This window comes from Corvus cornix, chromosome 28, assembly GCF_000738735.6.
Source record: "Corvus cornix cornix isolate S_Up_H32 chromosome 28, ASM73873v5, whole genome shotgun sequence".
NCBI lineage: Eukaryota > Metazoa > Chordata > Aves > Passeriformes > Corvidae > Corvus > Corvus cornix.
The window spans coordinates 1,511,122-1,528,157 of NC_046356.1; the positions used below are offsets into that span (position 1 = coordinate 1,511,122).

Sequence of the window (17,036 nt, forward strand, 5' to 3'; positions counted from 1 at the left end):
ACTGCTCAGAATGTAGATTTCTTCCCCAGAAATACTTCCAGTGAGGCAATGTCTAATGCAAACACCAGAGCATGATGAAACAGCCGGTTGTTTTGCTTCAGCCAGTGCTTGTGTTTTAATTAATAAACCCAAACCTGAATAGCTGGGGCTCTCCCTCACTGAAATGAAGCACTGGGGAAGGAGGCTGAAGCCCTGCAGATCAAACCCACCCCTCCAGAGAACAGTTACAGCCTGAACTCCCCACCAGCTGCTCCCACGATACCTGTCACATGCCTCACTGGGCTGCAGGAATTCCACAGGGACACAAGGAGAATTCATTTTGAAGAACACTGCATGCTTTGAGTGTTGCAAAACTGGAGAAAACTCTCCCAAATGTATTTAATCTGGCTATCGGCTGCTCCTGTGATTGCTGAGCCCATGGAGTGTTGTGCTCACCAAGCACAGCAGAGATTTTAGAATATGGAATTCTGCAGAAGGTTCTGCATCAAGGAAGACTCACCTGAAAAATGATGATGAAAACAGATCTTTGCCAGTAGATGTTGAAAAGAAATGCTAATTCCATCTACTTTAATAGAACTCATGTGCAGATCTCCAGACTCTAGGAGCTTGGCAAAAGCATCACTGCAGAACAGGAAGGAAAGCAAATGTTTTATTAGAAATGCAAGTGAAATCTGTCCCATCAGCCCTACGAAGCACGTCAGGGTACAGAGGCTTAAGTGCTACCAAGCTCTAGGAAAATGGGCTTACAGCAAATACGGAAACCACACTCCAGAGTCCACTGCAGCAGCTTGTGCCCTCAACCAGCGCTGCCTCTGCCAGCCCACAGGGCACAGAGCTCCTTCTGCAGCACCACTTGAAATAGGTCACTGGACATATTCGAACATTTACCCCTCACAGAGACACTGCCCAAGCCCTCAGGAGCAGGCAGAGCTCAGCCTGCCAGGGACAGCACAGGCACTCACCTGTAGCAAGGTGTCGTGATCAAGTATGAAGCGCAACTGAAGTGCAATTTGAAATCTAGTTTTTCATGGGTTGAACCTTCATCATTCTGCAACGGGGCAAAGGAGAGGAGGTGAGTGGGAGCCCTGGGGCAGCAAGAGGAGGAGCCACCCCCACCCACCACACAGGCACCAACGAGGAGCTTGGGGCTCAGTTCCATCTGAAACAGCCTAGCGAGGCCTGAAGGATCAGTCTGAGAACAATCCCACCACAACATCTGCCCACTCAAAGATTTGGGCAGCTGGGTTGATACGTACACCTCGAACAGGTAAGGGACACAATGGGCTGCAGCTCTGCCAGCACTCTACTGAAATCAACTGAGCAGACTGAGTTTAAATTAACACTTGGAGATGTGGTTTTACAGCTTGTTATTTCCTGAGCAAAATAATAAATTAATAGTTCCAAGATTCTTAGGTACAAAAATAGGACTAGCAAGCTATTTTTAAGAAACCCTTAAAATAGAGATAATGGCTGACTCAGGAATAGCCACAACTGTCTCCATTCATTTCCTTCGAGCTGTTCACGCAGCTCTTTCATCAATAACTGTACTGAAACAACATCAGAAACCCACACAGTCTTATCCAGCTCAATACTTGCTAAACAATGCCTTCCACTGACCTCGCTCTTGGTCCGGGTTTGCACTCTTAATAACTGCATCCAATTCTTATTTTTGTTTTCCAGCCTTGTACCAGGCTGCAGTGTCCAACCAGTCCCTGGAAAACTGAGATCGGAAGGAGCAGAGCCTGGTTCCATCCCTCCCCTCCCCAGCAGCTCAGTGTGATTTTCTAGCTGACAATGTGGCACATGTTCAGGCTGCCTTGCTCACACACTGCCAGGAATGACAATCTAGGATTTGCTTACGCAGGACTGAGGGCACTCTTTGCACAAGATGTCATGTGAAAATGTTCCTCACAGAATGGGCTGGTGCAGCAGGGATGAAATGATGCCTAAAAAAAGCTCGAGAGCAGAGCTTCCCACCCGAGTCCAGCTCCCTGACGCAGTTCCAAGGGAAGCAGAGGCAGTTGAGAGCTGCACTTACTTTGACTATAAAGGACAGTGTTCCTTTTAACTTCTGAGCCATAACAATACTCTGAAGTGTAAACACAAACTGGGCTTCATTAGAGATTCCTAGTGTGAAGAGAGGAGAGGGAAAAGTCAGGTCACAACATGGTTTTCAGATCTAAGTAATGGTTAGAATAAACTGACGTATGTGCAGACTATTTTTGAACCAAGTTCTTTGAGTTGGAAGAGAGTTCTACACACAATTGCTGTGGTGAGTCAACAGTGTTACAGCACTTGGGTCTCTCAGAAGCAGCAACGGGAGCTGGCATTTGGTGGAGGTTATTGAGCAAGTGCCTGGGCAAAGTCTCACAGTGTCACATATTTAACTATTTGGATAACTGGAAATTATATTATAAACATTTCAGAGTAGCTTTCAGAGCTAATTTGAATTCTAATGTTTCTATGTTTTCCTTTTAATCTACAAGACTGTTAAGAACTGCCTTATACAGATTTAAAACCAAATCAAATACTCCACTGCTCTTCATGGGGGATTGAAATGCACCCTGAGGCCACTGCAGCCCTCTGTGAGCTGTTTCAGGATTCAAATTAACTCCTTGGTGAAGTGAAATTCAGGGAAGTTCACTGATCCGGCTGTACTACTGTGCTCTGTACAAAACCATTGTCCTTCATTTCTGTGCTTAATACTTCTGGAGGGCTCAGCTCCCCTCCTTACACATCCTTATCACAAACCTTCACTGCATAAGGCCTCTGCCGCTCAAACGGTGGGACAAGAGCTCCAGAATAAATCCAGAGTGGATTCTAACTCTTCACAAACCTATCACCTTGTTTCATTTTAAATCTCACAGCAAACATATAATGAATTTTGGATTCCTGTAGTCAAAGGTGTGCCAGCCTGCAGGCACCTGGAAAAGGAACTCAGACATTTGGACTCCCAGCCCTAGATTAAAGCTTTGCTCTTGCTGTGCAGAACCACCTGCATTACAGCAATACTGGGAGAAGGCTTATCTTCTCCAAGGAACTGTGGGAAAGCCCAGGAACACCCAGAGATGTTTTTCTGGAAAACAGCAAGAAGTTCAAGCAGCTCTTCCCACAGGAGGGCAGTGCAGGGCCAGCCACACTCCGAGAGCCCTGTGCAAAGCTGTGCATACCAGGGGGGAGCTGGAAGGGCACAGGTATCCCATCGTGTACTGATGATCCTTCCGGTCGGAGCATTTTAGTGTTGAGAGAGTCCAGGACATTCAGTTCCATGCTCTTAAGGAAGCTAGTGCTTTTGTTCTCAAAGATAACAGACACAGTAACTTGGCTGTCATTCTGGAGGTTTCCTTGAATATCATAGGTCTGCAAATGAAGGGAAAAATGTCACAGGAAAGAGTCAGAAACTTCAAGGAACAGAACACAGCATGGGGATAAAACCAGGTTCAAAAGGGAGGTAATTTGGTGTAGCTAGAGGATTATGAAAACACACTGATGATCAGCTAAGGACTGGGAAAATATCAACTTAGAAATTAAAGTGGGACACCCAAAGGAAAGGAAATGGAGCTTGGTTACAGTTCTACCCCCTGGGATTTAAACAGTTCCTCAGTTATGTGATGGCTACATAAAGTCACTACACCATCCCCAGGGTACCCCCTCTCTTAGGGAACACAGAGAGACAACATTTGGAACAGAACACCCCAAACTCACCATTTTAATGTACGGGTTTTCAGCAAGGAGGCGATAACTGGACATGGGCTGAAAAACAAGCGAGAAATCCCAGTCACACTACAACTGATGGCTCTGAAAAAGGCCATCACTGTCCTCCCTCCCAACCAGTTGAGCTCTGCCTTATCCCCAGGCCTGGGCACAGCTACTCACCGGTAGTGGCTCATCCTCTAGGGTCCCATTCTGCACTGACTCTGGGGGCTCCTCCTCGCCATGATGGCTCTTCTTTTTGGATTTCTTTTTATCCTTTGATTTCTCTTCTTTCTCTTTCTTGTGCTTTTTCTTCTTATGCTTGGAGGATTTCTACCAAGAAGAACAAGAAACTACAACAAACCCTTAAAGAAACCCTCGATTTCTAGCCACGATCCCTTTACCACACTTCCAACTCCAGACTCTCGCTCTCTGCACTTCCTGGGCTGAGCAAAGTTTCCCTTTACTGCAGAACCCAAACCAGAACTACCATTCCTTAAATCCCAAAAGTAATTGCGTGTGGAGTCCCAGTAAACCCTGCTCTGCACCAGCTGCCAATACCTTATCCCAAAGCAGCCTGGGAACAGCACAAGGCTGAATCTCTTCAGCTGTTTGGAAGCTCAGCTTTAACTGGGACCTGTCCTTGGCTCAGGAACAACCCAACCTCTCACCACGAGGTGTTTATAGCTCCTCAAGGATGCAACATTTGCAGGTGGTCACTGCACTGAACAGATGCTGCTGGTAATTGCTGTGTGCTGCTTTTTAAGGAATTTGAGGCAGCAGGAGCATAGGGCTGAAGGGTGACAGCAACTTCATAGAACCAGAGAATTGTGAAGGTTGGAAAAGATCTTTAAGATCATCAGGTCCAACCATCAGCCCAGCACCACCACATCCACCTCAAAACCATGTCCTCAAGTGCCACATCCACAGGTTTTTTTAACACTTCCAGAGACAGTGACTTCACCACTGCCCTGGGCAGCCTGTTCCAAAGCCTGACAATCTTTTCCAGTCTTTTCATCTAAACCTCTCCTGGTGCAACTTGAGGCAATTTCCTCTTAATTTAACCCACTTACCTTTCCTTCATCTTCCTCCTCCTCATCTTGCTCTTCCCTTTCTTCTGTTTTTACCTCTTGAGGTTCAGCCACCACAGCAGTGCCCATTCCAGGCTCACTCTGAGGAGATGAGCAGGATGATTATGATACTGATGGAAAGCAGCTGGAACAACCCAATCCCACAGCAAAAGAAACTCGACAGTGACAACTCCTCACAACTGTTATTCCAGAAACAATACCAGGCTAACATGGTATCAAGGCTTTCATTTTATGCCTCCGAAACCCAGCAAATACAATCACCTGAGGACACGATTCAAAAAATTTCCTCCAAGGAATCCATCCCCTTATATTCCTTGTCTCTTCCTCTTGAATTTCCCATCAAAATTCATGAGAATTTTTCTTTCACAGTCTGTCTCTCATGTCTATTAATGCTGCTAGAGTCTATCTCATACTGGGAAATAAAACCATACAACTGTGTTACATTATACCCATCAATAACAAAATCAACCAAGCCTGGAGCTGCATCTGTATCTCTATTTCTATTCCTTGATCTGCACAGAATGAGCCTCAAGTTCTTCCACTACGGTTTCTATGAACTGGGCAGACACAATATTCCTTCTCCCCAGCAGGAAGTTGAAGAGATGAAGCTGATGTTCCCCCTCTGTGCTGCAGCATGACACAGCGCTCCTGCACAGCCTGCAGGCAATAAATACCCAGAGAAGTTTCCTACCTGTGGCTGGGGAGTGGGAGCAGCTGGTGGAGCAGTGGAGAGCCAGAAATCCAAGTCTTCTCCCTGAATTTTAGGAGAAAAAAACCACCATTATCATTGGCTTCATATCTTTCTTAAAAATCAAATAAAAACCCCAACCCCTCCCAACAACAACAACAAAAGAAAACCAAAACATAAAGACCCCAGGGCTGGAACATCTGTCCTATGAGGAAAGACTGAGAGAGCTGGGGGTGCTCACCTGGAGAGGAGAAGGCTCCAGGGAGAGCTCCGAGCCCCTTGCAGGGCCTAAAGGGGCTCCAGGAGAGCTGCAGAGGGACTGGGGACAAGGCATGGAGGGCCAGGAGCCAGGGAATGGCTTCCCAGTGCCAGAGGGCAGGGCTGGATGGGAGATTGGGAAGGAATTGTTCCCTGGGAGGGTGGGCAGGCCCTGGCACAGGGTGCCCAGAGCAGCTGGGGCTGCCCCTGGATCCCTGGCAGTGCCCAAGGCCAGGCTGGACATTGGGGCTTGGAGCAGCCTGGGACAGTGGAAGGTGTTCCTGCCATGGCAGGGGTGGCACTGGATGGGCTTTGAGGTCCCTTTCAAGCCAAACCATTCTGGGATTCTGTGACTCTACAACAATTAAATCAAAACCTTAAGTTCCCATGGCAATGCAGCACTCCAGAATGCTCCTCATGCACAGATGCTGTGACACATTTAGGAGCAAACACACCAAGAAGCTTCACTTTGGTCTTTGAGCACTTCCAAAGCCGGGCCCAGCTGCCAGCAGCTGCCCAGCACCCCCACACCAGGGTACCCCGGGCATTCCAAGGGGTGCAGTGCAGAGGGAAGGTGCAGCTCTGCAGGGGGGTTAACAGGAGGACACTTCAAATCCTGAGAGTAACTGACAGCTACTGGCAGGGTTTATAACTGAAAGGTTCTCAAGTACATGGGAGACAGGATGCACAACAAATGACACTCACAACATGAGTTCCAGATATTTTGCTAAGGAGTTCCCCACTTGGAGAACAGACAAAATATCAGCGAACTCAGCTTCCATGTGAGCTCTGGCAGATCTGCTGTGTAGGCTGCAGTAAGCTGAATTCTGCTAACTTATGAGGGTAAGTAAATGTTATTTTTATTAACAGAAATCTTTAAATACCTGCTGCTACAGTTGTAAAAATTTAAGGGAGTAAAGGTTGAATGCATTCAGCTGTTTGAACTGTCAAATGTGACTGTTCCTTAGCAACAAACTGAACTCAGCAATAAATAACAGCAGTAGCTAAAATAACACAAGTCTGGGAGAATTACCTTTTTTCCTTCTTCTTCCTCCTCCTGTACCACCTTTTTCTCTTTCTCTTTCTTCTTTCCTTTATCTCTCTCTTTTTCTTTATGTTTCTTTTCCTTCTTTTTGGGTTTCTTGCTCTTCTTCTCTACTAGGGGAACTTCTGAGTCTGGTGACTTCAGGGTCTCAACATTCCTGTGTCTCTGCACTGGCAGCTTCTCGCTGTCTGCTAAGGGTCTTGAAAAGAAGGAGCCCATTACTCCCTGCAACCAGCCTCCCTCAGCCAGATGATCTGTCCAAGACAAGGTGTGCTTTGTTTTTAGGGAGCTGGGCCCCCAAACCTGAAATCAGCTCTGTACCTGGAGTTTATTTATGCAACTGCAGATATTGCCCTTGTGGGTCAGGAGTCAGAGGAAACAACTGGAAGGTGACTGAGAGCCAAGGTCTTGCTGTTTAACCCTTAGAGGTGCCAGCTAGAGGCTTGCAGGCTGAGCAACACCCCCAGAAGAACAGCTCCATGTAGGGTTATGCTGCGTTTCCATGGAATCCCTCTCCAAGGAAAAGCAAGGATGTGGAACAGCATTTTCAACAGAGTGGAAATTCGAGCAGTGGAATGCCAGCATGGCTTCAACGGCCCTTGAAGGGTGTGGGGTTTGTTGCTCTTGATGAACAGGTCGCTCCAACTGGGAATTATTCTAAGTAATTTTTATTTTGGAAGTTTGCACTATGAATTTCTACTCTACTATCACATTTTAGAAGTTAAATGTAACTTCAGACACCCGTTTCCAGAAAGCACCAATAGCAGTTCATATTTACACTGTATCCTAAATCTACTACTTGGAGAAAAAAAAACACCACAAAAATTTCTCTCATTCTTGTCAAACATTTTCAAAAATCAGCAAGAATTTCACCAACTGCATCTTTTTCTATTTCTTAGCTTTTATTTAATGTTAATTTTCACGTTTGCACCTGAAACACCAGTTCAGGAAGATTTCTAATGGCCTCAACTGCCTCAGTGTTTTTGCTTATATCGCATTAAGAACCAGAACCAATTAATTTTTCACTTTCAGACACACTAATGGAAGATTGAACAGCAAACAGGCCTCATCTTTTACTATTTCAGATACACCTGTACAGGAACAGCATTGGTGCTGAAAGCCAGTGACAAAACAGACTCACACAAACACAAGGGTCACTGACGTCAACAGTTCCACCACCCTTCAAGGACTTACACTGTCCAAAATCATCCAACCTGACAAAGGTCAACACTGAGGAGATATTCTTACCTGGAAGGCTTCCCTGAAACCAGACTGCGTGTGAGCGTGACAGACAGAGCAGTGCAAGCACAGAAGGAAAGAGAGAGGACACAGACATGAGAAACCATGACAGGAGAGCACAGCACTCATGGCACAGGGGAGGGAATGGATGGAACAATCCAACAGTCCTGGATGCCTCCTGGAGCACCTAGGACCTGCTCTGCTGGGTGTGCCCAATGCTGGTGAGGATCACCAAGCAAATCCAGGGGCTACAGTCAGAAATTAATTTCCTTTTACATATTTGTCCCTGCAGACTTTGACTGGCTCATGAAAAAAGGAAGTTTTTCAGAAAAATTGTTTTATTCACTTTTTAAAAGTGCTATAACACTTTTTCACAAGGTACTGAGGGGCCAAAGCCCTATAAATTTGGAACTACAAAGAAAGGCACAAACTCTCAAGTAGCAGAGGAAGGCAGAGATCCTACACACAGCCACATGGGCCTGCAGAGTTTTCCAAACTTTACAGGAGGCATCCCTGGACCATAAATCAGCAATTATTCTTTAGCATGGTGATTTCGTAAAACAGCAACTAAAAAAAAATCCAAACCAATCTCCATGTGCAATACTGAACAGCCCAGTGCTCATGGTCATGTGGATGCAGGGGCTCGAGGTGCTGGCACTGGAACAGCCCCAGCAGCTGGGTGGGGACCAGCCTGGTCACAGGTGGGACGTGCAGCTCACTCAGTCATGTCAGAACAACACTTTAGAACAGTGGGACCACACTGAAGGGCCACAGGGCAATGGGGTGGGACAGCCTGGGTGTTACTGGTCGGTGATCACAGCACAGGCTTGCCATGAACACAGAGGTTCTGAGGGGGACAGATGGACACAGGTCACACTCAGTGCCAACACAGGTCATGGCAGACACAGTGGGACACCCAAACCTCAGAGTAACCCACACCTGACCAGGGACACTGCCTGTGCTTCCAGACTCCCTCAGTCACACCACATCTAATGACTCCCCTGCCCTTCCCAAACCTCTCCCATACTCAGGGGTTGAGATTTCATCATCCAAGCTGCAGAGGGAGCCCAAGCTGGATGAGCACCTGAGGTTTCAGCCAAGCCATGGGGAGAGACTTCAGCCTTTTCCCCTATGGCCTGTAGTGCCTTTGCCTGCTCAGTCCCAGCCCTGCCCTCAGGCATTCCCGCTACCACCCCAGTGAACTCGCACACAGAACTGCCACTTACTTATCCAGATCTATGTCAAGCGCCTTATAGGGATCATTGGGATCTTTATCATCTTCATCACTGGGCAAAGCATTCTGCAGGACAGATAAAGAGACATCCACTGAGGAAGCAAACCACTGGCAATTTTCAAACTCAAGCTTAACACCACCCAAATTAAATTTTTTTGAGCCTGTGAGGCCTGGACCAGGCCAGCTGCAGTCAGGCACAGTAAGTTACAGGAACAATGCACTTCAATGCAGCATCCAGTTACAAGATTAATTTAGAACAGAAACCCCTTCTTCATAAACTGCAGGATTTGAATTGCTGCTGTTCAGTTTTGATTAAAGGAAATTTTAGAAACAAATGCAGATGACATCATTAGCATCTGCAATTAATTATCATCAGCTGCAAAGCTGCTGACTAGACAGCAAGTTACTGTCAAAGTGAAGCAGCAGAGCATAATAAATGCTATTTGGACAGTGTTACTTTTACAGCAGAGATGAACATTGTTTCATTGGTTTTGATTTTTTTTAATAGCTTCAGTGGCAATTTTTGTCTTTTTGTGGGAAAAAAAGACAGTAATTTCTTTCCCTGCAAAGAACAGCCTGGGATCATCTGAGTCACTTGTGAAACAGCTCTGCAAGACACCACAGCTCTGGAACTGCCACACTGCGGACTGGCTGCAGTTGTGGGGGCAAAAATCTCTCAAGAGCTGCACACATAAATCCCAGACCCCAAGCACAGGAACTGACCTCTGGCATCTCCTCCGTGATGATGTCGACGTGGTGAGCTGGAGCAATGTCCTCCTCACTCTCTGTGTGCAGAGAGTTGTGGCGATGGTGCTTCCCTCTCTTCTCCTTTTTCTGTTTTTTCTTTTTCTTGTCTTTCTCCAGTTTCTGTTTATGCCTTCGCTCTTCTTCCAGTTTCACGTACTGGTCTGACATGGGCATTCCTGTGGGGAAAGCCAAGCTGCTTTCAGGTACAGGGCACTTGGACTGAGCACTGAAACACCATGTCAGGAAGGAGCCCTGCTTTCAGCTTCCCAAGCCAGCCAGATCCACAGCTCCCTGTGCTTCCACATCACCTCTCACACAGCCCCTCAAGCAACAGCTTTGCTGTCCACTCCATCTCTCCAGAAACAGGACAGAGCTCAATCCTGCTCCCTGATTCTTGGCTGCATTAACTGCATTACAAGGAGCATCCAAACAATGAAATTTTAAGGAGAATTGGTGACATTGCTGCTGTACCGACAACTTTAGGAAAAAACCTTAAATATGTGCCCTTAGAACTCACCCCTTGCAATGTAAGGCACTTTATCAACAGCTTCTCAGTGCTGTATCCAACCACACCTTAGATACACAACTACCTTTTGATAATTGAAACAAGATACTCAAATAGTATCTCTACCATTAGATTCTATTTAATGTCTACTGATCACCTCCATCAGACCTCCAAGATATTTTGAAGGTGACTGTTGCCACACAGAACAGTGGTTACTCTACACATTACAGACCTAGCTGCACGATATTCCTAATCACAGAATTATTTCTAATATTATCTTGAAAGGAACTCAGAGTGCAAAGTAGTATTTTCAAACGTTAATTAAGGAGATATATTTAAGACTCTAATGAAAGCGTGTTCCTTGCCCTTCAAAACCTCAGGTGGAATTCCTAAGAAGGAATTATGGCTTTTGCTTAACTGAATTTCTTTAATTATTTTTGAAGATTAGCTGTGTTTACCTGGAACTTTTAATGGGACAGAAAGGTCGATCTGGACCACAGGAATATGTTCCACCCCTGGAGTGTCTTGGTATCGCTGGGAAAAGAAAGATTTGTTATGTTCTGAGCACCACCAGCACAAATGTCTGTAAATAGACACATTACAAACCATCAAGCAGTTCAATACCTTAAGTGAACATTTTACAGGACAGGAATGGAACAGCTTGTTACTAATCCTGTGAGGTAGCAGTGTGTGTTTTAAAGCCAGTTGATTATAAAGGGCCCTACTCTTAGCTACAGTTTTTTAACCCCACTACTACCCTGAAGAATTACTGCAGCTCTCTGAAGAATTTTTGGTTTGTGTTTTATTGCTAATAACTTGCCACTTCAGAAGATAAAGTTGGAGATTGGAGGTGAGGAACATGGGGCAGTCCTTCGGATACAGAGGGAACAAAGGAAGTGCTTTCCCTGAAAAAGGTGTTCAGAAACCACAGCAACTTTTTGATCCACAAAACACAGTGTGTGTTCCAGAGTCACCCACCTCTGCAGGGCTCTGAGCAAAGTGCCTGGGGATGCGAATGTTGCCATCACCCAGGGCAGGGACAAACTGCACAGACTCACAGGCTGCTCTGGGGGTATCAGGTCACTCAGGAGATTCTCAACACAAACAGGAGTTATAAGAACAGTTGTAGGCAGCCACTCCAGTCCACACACATTATAAAGTAGCCAGAACTGCAGGGGAAATACCAGAATGGCCCAGAGGAGGCTGAAGCTCTGACACTCAGGGAGCCTTCACACAGTGACAGCAGAGGCCAGTGAGATACTGCAATTCAGACTCACCTTCTGAGGGGAAGGAGAGCTTTTAATATAAAATGGGTTGTTTGCCTGTTCTTGTTTCCGGGCTTCTCGACGCTAAAAGCAAAACAGGATTTGCAGTTACAATGTTTGTTTGCAAGCAAAGAGATAAAAGACACCAAAGTGCAAAACAAAATCTCCCTGCATTTTTGGAACAATACATAACTACTGTGAAAAGACTAGAGCAGAGCAGCTTGTGTGTGACAAAGCAGTTCTGAGTTACCAGACATACTAGGAGAGAACTGCAAGTACCATTAGTAATTCCCAGCCCTGAAGTGTCCAAGGCCAGGTTGGATGGGGCTTGGAGCAGCCTGGGACAGTGGAAGGTGTCCCTGCCCATGGCAGGGGGTGGAATGAGATGAGCTTTAAGGTCCCTTCCAACCCAAGCTATTGTATGGGATACTATAATATTCCTTAGAACACTTTCTTTGCTTTTTAATTACAGACTGGAGATAATAACTTCCCAGAGATCACTTTGATGGCAATTGGAACACTTCTGTTTTCATTTCTGCAGGGAGAGGAAGAAGTGAAGATTTGTGTAACACCAAGTTCTCTCTGTGAAACCAAAGAAGTCAGAGGCAGGAAAGATGGGATCACTGCTGAGAACAGTCATGTTACAGCCATTCACAGGAGCTGCTGAAGTCCACGAGCATCAGCTCACATCAATGATCAGCTTCCCTGAGCTATGGAGAGCAGAAGGGCTCCCTGGCTACGTGAAGAATCCACAACAGCCCCCACTGCTTCAGCACCACTTAGATTACTACTGAATTATGTAGGGAAAAACATTTTAGCATTCACTCACTCTGGCCAGTTCTTCCTCATCTATTTCTGGCTGTCTGTGTCTGGAATGCCTTTGTTCCTCCTCATGAAATATTGTTTTGGGCTTTTCATCTTCAGACTCACTGTCTGATGGAGGTTCATTGATCCAGGCATCGAGGTCCAGGCTGGGAAGAATTGCAGCAAACAAACAGCTTGACTCAGTACCCCTGAGAATTTCAGGGTCTCATCATATACTTTGCTTTATTATTTAAAGTTTAAATAAGGGTTTGGGAGAGAGAAGGAACTTTACCCCTCAGGAACAGGGACTTTCTTCTGTGCTTTAGGAGCCACAGGGTTCAGCTCACCAGCAAACAGGGCTATCACTTCCTCAGCTACAGGAACTTCTTTTACTTGTAGCTTCTGAATGTATTTTATTAGCTGCAAGATGCAAGAAGCCTAAAAACAAATGCAGAAGTAGTTTCAGAGTAATATTTAACAAGCTGAACCAAACAAATCAACTGAAGTCAGCAGAAGGTAAGTGTTTTACTCCATTAAGGGAATTAAGAGAAGCAGCATAAACTGCAGATTTGGAGCAAATGTAAGAAGTCCATATTAAGCCTCTCTTTCAGCTGGGTCATTTTTGTGCCCTTATGTGCCTGAATGATTTTTAAATTAAATTGTTTTGAGTGAAGATCTTGCTGGCAGCCTTCAGAGATGGCATCAAACTGCAGTAAGATCTGGGCCTTGTCACTGATAACAGCTTATAGAAAACATGCATGACCACACAGAACCACAGACCTGCTCCAAGACTTCCCATGATAAATCCCAAAGTCATTTTGTTCTCTTACCCTCTCCTGAACCTCCAGATCTGCACTCTGCACAAACTGAGGCAGGCGCTCAATCATCAGCTGTGTAATTTCCTGAGCTGCTTCCTTTTCCCCAGCCTGCTCCTTCTGCTGCAGGATGGATGCGTAGAGCTTCACCATGTTCTGCACGTAAACAGCCTGGATGTGGCCTGGCAGGGTTGTAACTTTAGGCCTCAACATTGCTTCTAGGGTTTGGTTTGCTTCCTCGAGGTGTCTGTAAGGACAGAGTGCACAGATGAAAGGCAGCAAAAATAAAATCCAGCAGGCAATGCTTAATACACAAAGGAATACAGATCACAGCACTTTGTTTTAACAAATCTCATGTTCTTACTCAAAATTGTCTGCTCACAACTAAATGGAAGATGCACAAAAAAGTTACTGAACTAAACTAAAAGCTAAAGTTGTTTCTAAGTAAAAATGTGATCACGCCGGAAAAGAGGAGCATATTCTCTTACTTCTTCATCTGCAGCTTTCTTTGTACAACTTTTTAAAGAAAATGAAGGTCTGAGCTGTACCAGCATTCCCTCAATATCACACCTAGAGTGTGACTTTAAACTGGAGCCAGTGTTCAGAGTGGCAGTTATAAGGGGACACCAAACCAGCTGGAGTAAGAGGAAACTACAGTACCACACCTGTCCAATCTACCAGAATAAAAGCTGGGGAACAGCTGTATCGGCACAAAGACACAGAAACATCTGTCGAAGCTAAAAAACTGTGTTGGTACAAGAACATTAAAAACTGTGCTACTGTGGGTACCAAAAAATTTTCAGCAAAAAGATGACAACTTTTAATTCCAGGAAGATGGGGGTCTGCAAAAACCTTTTAACAAGGGCAAAACAGGGAGAAGAGAAAGAACTAATTCAAACATGGTGATTGAACATGTTCCCGATAATATAAATGGGGGTGGACCTTAGTGATTAAGGAGTTCCTTCAACATCTTAAGATCTAATAGCTTATACCTACAAGATCAGAAGGATCCAAAGCTGTTGGAGAGTGTCCAAAGGAGGGACACGGAGCTGGGGAAGGTCTGAGGAGCGGCTGAGGGCACTTGGCTCGTTCAGCTGCAGCAGAGGAGACTGAGGGGAGGCTCCTGGGGGCTGCAGCTCCTCCCGAGGGGAGGCGGAGGGGCAGGGGCTGAGCTCTGCTCTGGGACAGGGACAGGAGCCCAGGGAACGGCTGGAGCTGGGTCAGGGCTGGGCATGGAGCTCAGGGAAAGGTTCTTCCCCCCGGGGCTGCTGGGCACTGCCCAGGCTCCCCAGGGAATGGGCCCGGCCCGAGGCTGCCAGAGCTGCAGGAGCGTTTGGACAGCGCTCTCAGGGACAGGGCAGGATTGTTGGAGTGTCTGTGCAGGGCCAGGAGTTAAAACTCGATGATCCCTGAGGGTCCCTTCTGACTCAGAATATTCTGGGATTCTATGATTCACTACTATGGCTTCCTGCATGAGTGGGCAAGGCTGGTGAGACAGCAAAAATGACCAGAGAGTTAAAAATGTCTTGGCTAGAAAGAGCTGATGAGTTGATGGTGTGAGGGAGCAAGAGAAAAACAATCATTTTGGTGGCATTAACCACCCTTCTCTCAAAAACACACTTCAGTGACCAAAGTCTCTGCCCAAAAGCTGCCGCTCACAGCACACCAGGCTCTTACTTACTCGGAGAACTCCCCACAGATCCAGGCAGCAGCATAGAGCACCTCACAGATGCCGTTCCTCTGGGTGTTGCTGGCGATGAGGTGGGCGTTGTCCAGCAGCATGGCCATCTGGGACACCGCGAACTTCCGGATGGCTTTCACTCTGATGGCCACATCCAACATCTGGGCTGCGATCAGGTGCCCGTGCCTCGTGCCCTCCAGCCGGGTCAGCTCCACCAGGATGCTTATGTACCTACAGAAAGGGATGGATGGGTATCAGAGGACAATCCTGCATTGCCTCTGTGATGAGCTCCAAGCTGGCAGCTGAAAGCACTGACCATTCAAAGTTTGTGATGTACTGATAGTTGGACTGGCTGCAGATGTCTATGATTTTGGTCAGCAGCTCATCTCGGTACGTCGTCCCTTCGGCTTTATCCACGTGAATCATCAGTTTCTTCACAATCTCCATCAAGTTCTTCTTGGAGACCTGTTAAAGAGGTGGTGAAGGGTCCAGCCACTTTCCTATACAGTTCCAGTCAAGCAGCTGCTGGCTCTTTGCTGGACCCATATCATGTTAACAAGAAACCAGAACCACCCCTGTAGGCCCCAATCCAAAAATGAACCTGTTTAATACTATTCAATGTTCTTGCTAAAGAGCCAGCACAAGTATACAAGGTGCTTAAGAAAAGACTGGATATGGCACTTAGTGCCATGGCCTGGCTGACAAGTGGTGTTAGGTCATAGGCTGGGATTTGATCACCTCAAAGGTTTTTTCCAAGCCAGTTGATTCTGTGAAGACCTCGGCTGTGGGAGAGCTGAGGATCAGTATTACTATCAGCAGTACAAAAATCCAAGAGAAAGTGAATTTTCTACTGCCAGATTAGAAAGTTTAAGAGTTCAAAACATTTCTGCTTATAAAGGAAACAATTTAGGAGTCATTAACATCCAGTGGAATGGATTTCAAAATGGGTGATTTCCAACAGGGCCTGAACTGAGAAACTCCTCCCAGTCTGAATCAGATTTTTTAAAGCACTCATGCTGAGCCACATATTTTACTTGTCCTAAGTGCCAGAAAAGATATGGGAATTGTTATCAAAAGTCTGCTGTGGAGTTGTTATCAAAAATCTCTGCTCTGCTTTCTGGCAGAGAAAGTTGCACGTTTTCCTTAAACATCACCTACCTAAAGGGTCAGGGGAGCTGGAGAGGAAATAAATGTAGGAACATACCATGCCATAGAGGAGATCTAAAGCTCTGAGTCGGATGGACTCATCTTTGTCATCCAAACATTGGAGAATGAGATCCTTGTGAGACTGAACTGACTTAGGGTGTGTTTTCAGGATTTTGGACATAGCCAGCAGTCCCAGGTACTTCACTGTGAAAGACAAAATAAAACTTCTTTCCAAATATAGAACGACTGCTTTGTGCTGAGCATGAAATCTTAAAGCTGGTTTCAGTAGAAGCACTTGGTATTGAAACACTTGAATAAAAATCTGTGATGAAGAAAAGCATTTTTGAGAAGGATGCATCACAGACTACGGTCTTTAATTTCATAATCCCATAGAAAGACAAGTAATTACATATATAACCCTCATCAGGCTCTTCCTGCACCTCAAGCTTTATCATTGATTCAAAAATATGTATTTGATAAATAGAAACGCTGGGATCTGAGAACAGGCATCCTGAGGTAAACACAGCTTTAAAAGCACTGAAGATTGGTGTGTAACAGTCCTGTTCTCAAGGGGAAAAATTGAGAAGGAAGGAAAAAAGAGCTGCACAAAAGAAAAATTTCCCAGTATTCTTTGTAGTGACTAAAGTAAGTCAACACTCTTGCATTTTACTATTATGCTCACGCTGCTGAAAATAGCTATCACTGCTTTCCAAGCAGCCAGTCTATAAAAAGGGAAATCCCAGAGCATGGAAAGAACTGTTTTAGATTTACAAGACCACAAACAGCAGTAATAATTGCTGTCATTTGTTTTAAAAAATATTATTA

General features: G+C 45.6%; 1 protein-coding gene across 2 annotated transcripts in view; it reads right to left on the bottom strand.

Moving 5' to 3' along the window:
• AP3D1 (adaptor related protein complex 3 subunit delta 1) overlaps window positions 1-17,036 on the bottom strand; it is a 43,412-nt gene that overhangs the window by 2,749 nt on the left and 23,627 nt on the right. The window contains exons 12-31 of one of the 2 annotated variants that reach the window (XM_039566151.1): window positions 16,270-16,415; window positions 15,382-15,530; window positions 15,066-15,296; window positions 13,400-13,631; window positions 12,862-13,007; window positions 12,595-12,736; window positions 11,778-11,849; window positions 10,959-11,034; window positions 9,972-10,171; window positions 9,241-9,314; window positions 8,024-8,047; window positions 6,764-6,974; window positions 5,476-5,538; window positions 4,767-4,865; window positions 3,877-4,026; window positions 3,706-3,753; window positions 3,171-3,360; window positions 2,039-2,127; window positions 963-1,048; window positions 500-621 (exon numbers count right to left, since the gene is read on the bottom strand). In XM_039566151.1, coding sequence (XP_039422085.1) covers window positions 500-621; window positions 963-1,048; window positions 2,039-2,127; window positions 3,171-3,360; window positions 3,706-3,753; window positions 3,877-4,026; window positions 4,767-4,865; window positions 5,476-5,538; window positions 6,764-6,974; window positions 8,024-8,047; window positions 9,241-9,314; window positions 9,972-10,171; window positions 10,959-11,034; window positions 11,778-11,849; window positions 12,595-12,736; window positions 12,862-13,007; window positions 13,400-13,631; window positions 15,066-15,296; window positions 15,382-15,530; window positions 16,270-16,415 — 2,550 coding nt within the window. The remainder of the gene's footprint in view (window positions 1-499; window positions 622-962; window positions 1,049-2,038; window positions 2,128-3,170; window positions 3,361-3,705; window positions 3,754-3,876; window positions 4,027-4,766; window positions 4,866-5,475; window positions 5,539-6,763; window positions 6,975-8,023; window positions 8,048-9,240; window positions 9,315-9,971; window positions 10,172-10,958; window positions 11,035-11,777; window positions 11,850-12,594; window positions 12,737-12,861; window positions 13,008-13,399; window positions 13,632-15,065; window positions 15,297-15,381; window positions 15,531-16,269; window positions 16,416-17,036) is intronic. The other variant, XM_039566152.1, reaches the window with a different exon arrangement.